Source organism: Hordeum vulgare, chromosome 6H (genome assembly GCF_904849725.1).
Source record: "Hordeum vulgare subsp. vulgare chromosome 6H, MorexV3_pseudomolecules_assembly, whole genome shotgun sequence".
NCBI lineage: Eukaryota > Viridiplantae > Streptophyta > Magnoliopsida > Poales > Poaceae > Hordeum > Hordeum vulgare.
In genome coordinates, this window is record NC_058523.1 from 37,570,301 (window position 1) to 37,575,790 (window position 5,490).

At 47.3% G+C, this 5,490-nt stretch overlaps 1 protein-coding gene across 1 annotated transcript; it reads right to left on the reverse strand.

Annotated features, from left to right (window-relative positions):
* Nucleotides 1-2,446: 2,446 nt before the first annotated feature.
* LOC123405022 (enolase 1-like) lies at nt 2,447-5,260 on the reverse strand. The gene is made up of 9 exons (XM_045098893.1): nt 4,956-5,260; nt 4,795-4,849; nt 3,724-3,825; nt 3,549-3,629; nt 3,384-3,458; nt 3,132-3,194; nt 2,959-3,039; nt 2,612-2,806; nt 2,447-2,521 (listed from the first exon to the last, which is right to left on the reverse strand). Exons 1-9 carry the CDS (start codon nt 5,258-5,260, stop codon nt 2,447-2,449), a joined length of 1,032 nt encoding a protein of 343 aa, XP_044954828.1.
* Nucleotides 5,261-5,490: the final 230 nt, after the last annotated feature.

The following is a 5,490-nucleotide window of genomic DNA, read 5'->3' on the forward strand; positions in this document are numbered from 1 at the left end:
ACTTGAAGCTCATCCTTGAAGCAGCTAAAAAGGCTTATGTACTTGATGTGCCGCTAGGTGACCCTCCCACTCCCGCAGCAGGCCAGGACATTCTGAACGTCTGGCAAACTCGGAGTGATGACTACTCTCTGGTTAGGTGTGGCATGTTATACAGTTTAGAAACGAGGCTCCAAAGGCGTTTTGAGCAACACGGTGCATATGAGATGTTCCAAGAGTTGAAGCTAGTTTTTCAAGCTCATGCCCGTGTCGAGAGATATGAAGTCTCCGACAAGTTCTTTAGCTGTAAGATGGAGGAGAACAATTCTGTCAGCGAGCACATACGCAAAATGTCTCGGTTACTTGGTCGTCTGACTTCACTTGGAGTCGAACTTCCGGATGATGCTATAATTGACAGAATCCTCCAGTCTCTCCCACCAAGCTACAAAGGTTTTGTGTTGAACTACAACATGCAAGGGATGGAGAAGACCATTCCCGAGTTGTACTCGATGCTCAAGTCTGCAGAAGTAGAAATCAAGAAAGAGCATCAAGTGTTGATGGTCAACAAGACCACTAGTTTCAAGAAGGGCAAGGGTAAGAAGAACTTCAAGAAAGACGGCAAAGCCGTTGCCACGCCCGATAAGCCAGATGCCGGGAAGAACAAAAAAGAATGGACCCAAGCCTGAGACTGAGTGCTTCTATTGCAAGGGAAAGGGTCACTGGAAGCGGAACTGCCCCAAACACTTAGCGGACAAGAAGGTCGGCAACGTTAAAGGTACATGTGATATACATGTTATTGATGTGTACCTTACCAGCGCTCGTAGTAGCTCCTGGGTATTTGATACCGGTGTTGTTGCTCACATTTGCAACTCAAAGCAGGAACTGCGGAATAAGCGGAGACTGGCCCCGGACGAGGTGACAATGCGTGTCGGAAATGGCTCCAAGGTCGATGTGATCGCCGTCGGCACGCTATTCTACATCTACCGTCGGGATTATTTTTAAACCTTAATAATTGTTATTTAGTACCAGCTTTGAGCATGAATATTGTATTAGGGTCTTGCTTAATGCGAGACGGCTACTCATTTAAGTCAGAGAATAATGGTTGTTCTATCTATATGAGTGATATGTATTATGGTCATGCTCCGCTGGTGAATGGTTTATTCTTGATGAATCTCGATCGTGATGTTACGCATATTCATAGTGTAAGTACCAAAAGATGTAAAGTTGATAATGATAGTCCCACATACTTGTGGCACTGCCGCCTTGGTCATATCGGCGTTAAGCGCATGAAGAAGCTCCATACTGATGGACTATTAGAGTCTCTTGACTTTGAATCATTTGACACATGCGAACCGTGCCTCATGGGCAAGATGACTAAGACTCCATTCTCAGGAATAATGGAGAGAGCAACCGACTTATTCTTTACCTACTAATAAAGCACGTGTCGCTTCTGTCGTACGTCGTCGGCACTTCTGCAAAAAAGCGCCTCCACTTTTGGGTATTCAACCCGCAGTCCCTATGTAAGTCACGAGAACATGAGGCTTCCTCCACCGACGCCGCCGCGCCCCCATCTATCATATCCATGGTGCCCGCCGCCGGCACCGACGCCCCCATCCATCCTCTGTGTGGGGCCCGCCTCTGTCGTCATGCCCCATCCATCCTATCCTTGGTCCCTATCCTCGCTCCTCCATCGCGGAATACGGTTGAGATCGGCAGGATCTGCCGCATCTTGAGCTCCCTCGATGGCGCGCGCCTCGAACATTCCGGGCATCAGCGGCCACCTCCGTGGGAGAGCTCCTCCTACCTCAGGATGAGGCGCATGAGCCGAGACTGGCCATCACACGCCCGTGGCCGTGGCCGTCAACGTTCGGCGGCGGCCGGCCGTTGGTGATTCGTGGGGGACGGGGAAGCACTGGAGGTCGGCACGAGGTGGATCCGGTCAGGCTCCATGTTCCATGTTCCAGGAGACGCTCCATGGCCAGCGGAGACGCTCCATGGCCGGCGGCGACGCTCCGTGTTCCATAGATGGAGTGAAGAGAAGGGAGGGTCGGCCACAGGAGGAGCAGCAGCAGGGTGAGTTCAGATTTTCTCCATTGACCTGAGATCGATTAGTTGCTAGCATGCAGTGTGCACCTTCTTCTTAGCGTACATACAGTTGGAGACTGATTTATTTTCCCTCTTGCGATTTGGGCCTCAGACATATGTACAATATTGCAACCGTGTTTTACTGAAGAACTATATGCAGCTGTTGATTCAGTTAGATTTTTTTCCTTAGAAAAAATAAAGCTATATATTTTGCAAAAAGAATGTTTTACGGGAACAAGGTCCTGAGATTGTGATGCACACTGGCCATTAATTTCTACAACTTAGACTTTCCTTGGACAAAACTAGGGGAATGATTCACCTGTTTGATGTAAACCAAGTGGTATTATTAGTAGTGCCTTTCCTTTCGAAAACCAAATCAACAGATTCAGGCAGAGAATGATGGTGCTACCTTGAGGAGAAGGGCATTGCAGGTCTTCTCACTGATCGCCTTGGCAACCCTCTGCAGAATCCAAACAGGGCATCAATAAAGCTCGTAGAAATGTTATTCTCTGGCAAACCCAATGATATACCGGTAAATATGTGGCTTTACCATGGGGTTAGTGACAAGAAGGTCGTCTCCGACAATCTGCACCTGCTGCCCAACCTCACCCGTCATCTTGGTGTAGGTGGCCCAGTCATCTTGGTCGAACGGGTCCTCGATCGACACGATAGGGTACTCTGAGACGAAGGACTTGTACAGGTCTTTCAGGCTGTCGCCCGAGATTTTGTGCGAACCGTCGTTGTTCTGTTCAGTTAAGTCATTTGATGTTAGACACCATATATGTTAGGCCTGTTTTTTCATTGACGATGTGAAACACAAACTCATATATATCTATCTGAAGTTGCGCAAAGGACGGTTGAGCATAGGAGAACAGGAGAGCAAGCTGGAAATCTTACATCCTCCTTGAAGTTAAGGTCATAGGTCTGGTCCTTCTCGCTGTAGAATTCAGAAGCAGCAACATCCATTCCAATTACCACCTGTGAGATGTAAAGAAACTCAATGTTGTGCAACCATAAATAAATCCAATGGTTGAATCATGGTCTAAGTAAAGAGGAAAAAGATGAATTACCTTTCGAGTGTAGCCAACCTTGGCTATAGCTGCCTTCAGCAGTTCAAGGCCCTCCTTGTTTTCCTGCATAATTATTTGGCATTAAAAAATCATAAATCGGTTTTTGAGTTCACATATTCGACATAAGTAAGGCAACTTGTTCTACTCTCTACTCGGTTTTCTATTAGTGTTCCCTACATCTTACTGATACACATAAAGAAAAAAAAATTTGCGCTACCCTATATTTGCAGTAGAGAACCGTATGGGGCTTACCTGAATGTTAGGTGCAAAGCCACCTTCATCCCCAACGTTTTTGGCGTCTTGACCATACTTCTTCTTGATTATTCTCTGCATACAAAAATATATATCAGCATTCATCCCAACTGCATATTCTGAAGTTGAGAAACGCTATCATAAGGGTTTAGATGTTGTGTTCACCTTGAGGTGGTGGTACACCTCAACTCCCATCTTCATGGCCTCCTTGAACGAGGCGGTGTCGGTTGGGAGGATCATGGACTCCTGAATGTACAACAATTATATGAGAATCGTCACATATATATTTGAAACATGTTATCAGAAATTCCATTCGTGCTAGATATGCAAGCAATTTTACCTGCATGGCCAGCTTGTTCCCGGCATGAGAACCTCCGTTGATCACATTGAAAGCAGGCACGGGCAGCACGAGCGTATTGTTTCTGGCAAGGTTTGCGATGTGCTGCAAACAGATGATACCAAGTTAAGCACCACATATCCTCTAGCAATTCTGGCGATGGCCGGCCGCGTCAGCGTTTGGCAGCAGCCGACCATTGGTGATTCGTGGGGGACGGGGAAGCACCGGAGGTCGGCGCAAGGTGGATCCGGTCAGGATCCAGCACGGCCACTGACTCATTCAGTCGACGGGACGGCTCAGGTATCCCTCATCTCTTGATTCCCTCTGCTATCTTGAGATGCACAGTTACAAGATGAACATTTCATGTGCAGATGTCCTCCTTTTTGCTGCACATAGGTGGCAGATATGCAAACCAAGCTTTTTGATTGTCGGACCCATACACTTGTTCCGTTTATGTGATCCTCCTGACGCTTCTGCATCATTAGTGAGTGAAACATGGCATTGGATTAGAAAGGCGAAGCTCTATAAGCTCCATTTCTTATAGAGATTTTAGATTTGAAATCTCAAGACATGTTGTAAGATGCATTCCAGTAAAACAGACCGTCCAGACCTCAAAATCATTCCAGTAAAGTAGATCATACAAATCGATGCATTTTACATAGAACAAGTTATAAATTACCGTTGAGAAGCATGCTGATGTTGCACGAATGCCTTGCAGACGATCCCGAGGCCTCTGAGATCTCAATGCCGCGGTAATTCTTTTGCTTGGAGAAGCTTGAACCCATCCCGAGCATGTTGAGGAAGCTGTTTGGTTTATTTCTGGTCGCAGAAGCTTTAGTCTGTCCTCCATGTGAGGAAAGTTCATGTTACAAATCTCTTAAACATTTGTGGAAACTAATGACAGAAGTGCTCTGATCTGAGTATCTGGGAGAATGCCACGACATGGCTTGGAAGCCCTACTTCCTGCATTAATGACAGTGACACTGATTAGGAAAAATAAGATGGACACCGGCAGGGAAGAGTTGGCCTGAGTCGGGAACGAATCATAGATGGGCAGTATTGGCAGTTTGGCACCTTGCGTCCATGCCGGCAGGCTTCAACGCTGTTTACTAGCACCCTGGCAGCCCACCTGTTAAATATGCGTAGACATCAAATCAGCAGAATGCACAAGGATAGATAGCATGACTAATTAAGCAAGTTATCTTAGGCATCGTCGGGTAAGGCAGATGGTTAACCCAAATGGATTACAGATGGGCAGCACGGCTGTCCATGCCAGAGGGAGCAAGCACATCGAAGGGGCGTGGACATCTCGGTGGTAGTCCACCTGAATATCAACATCGTGACTATCAGGGGCGTGGACATCCGGGTGTTGGCCCACCTGAATATCAACCACGTGTCTATCAGGGACGTGGTGGTGCACGCCCGAAAGGTGGTGGAGTGCCGCAGCCGTACTATGGTGGGCATAGGGGAGATATTGCTGGACGTAATGTTCCTCCAGGTCAATCAAGAACAGTTCCCGAGGTGCACCAAGCCCCCCCATGTCCAATATCAAGCCCCGATGGTTTCACCATCTGCATCGGGAGCTGTCTCATCCTCTCAGTATGTGGCAGAGGTGAGTAGTGGACAAGTTCAGCAACATTTTCAGAATTTTGCGATCGTCGATCAAAGTTTAACAAGCCAAGGCAGCCAACTAGCACCATCATCAAGAAAATCAGTTAGATTTCCGTTGCACCCTCGAAAGGGTACACATGGGGATAGGTGTGTTGTGAA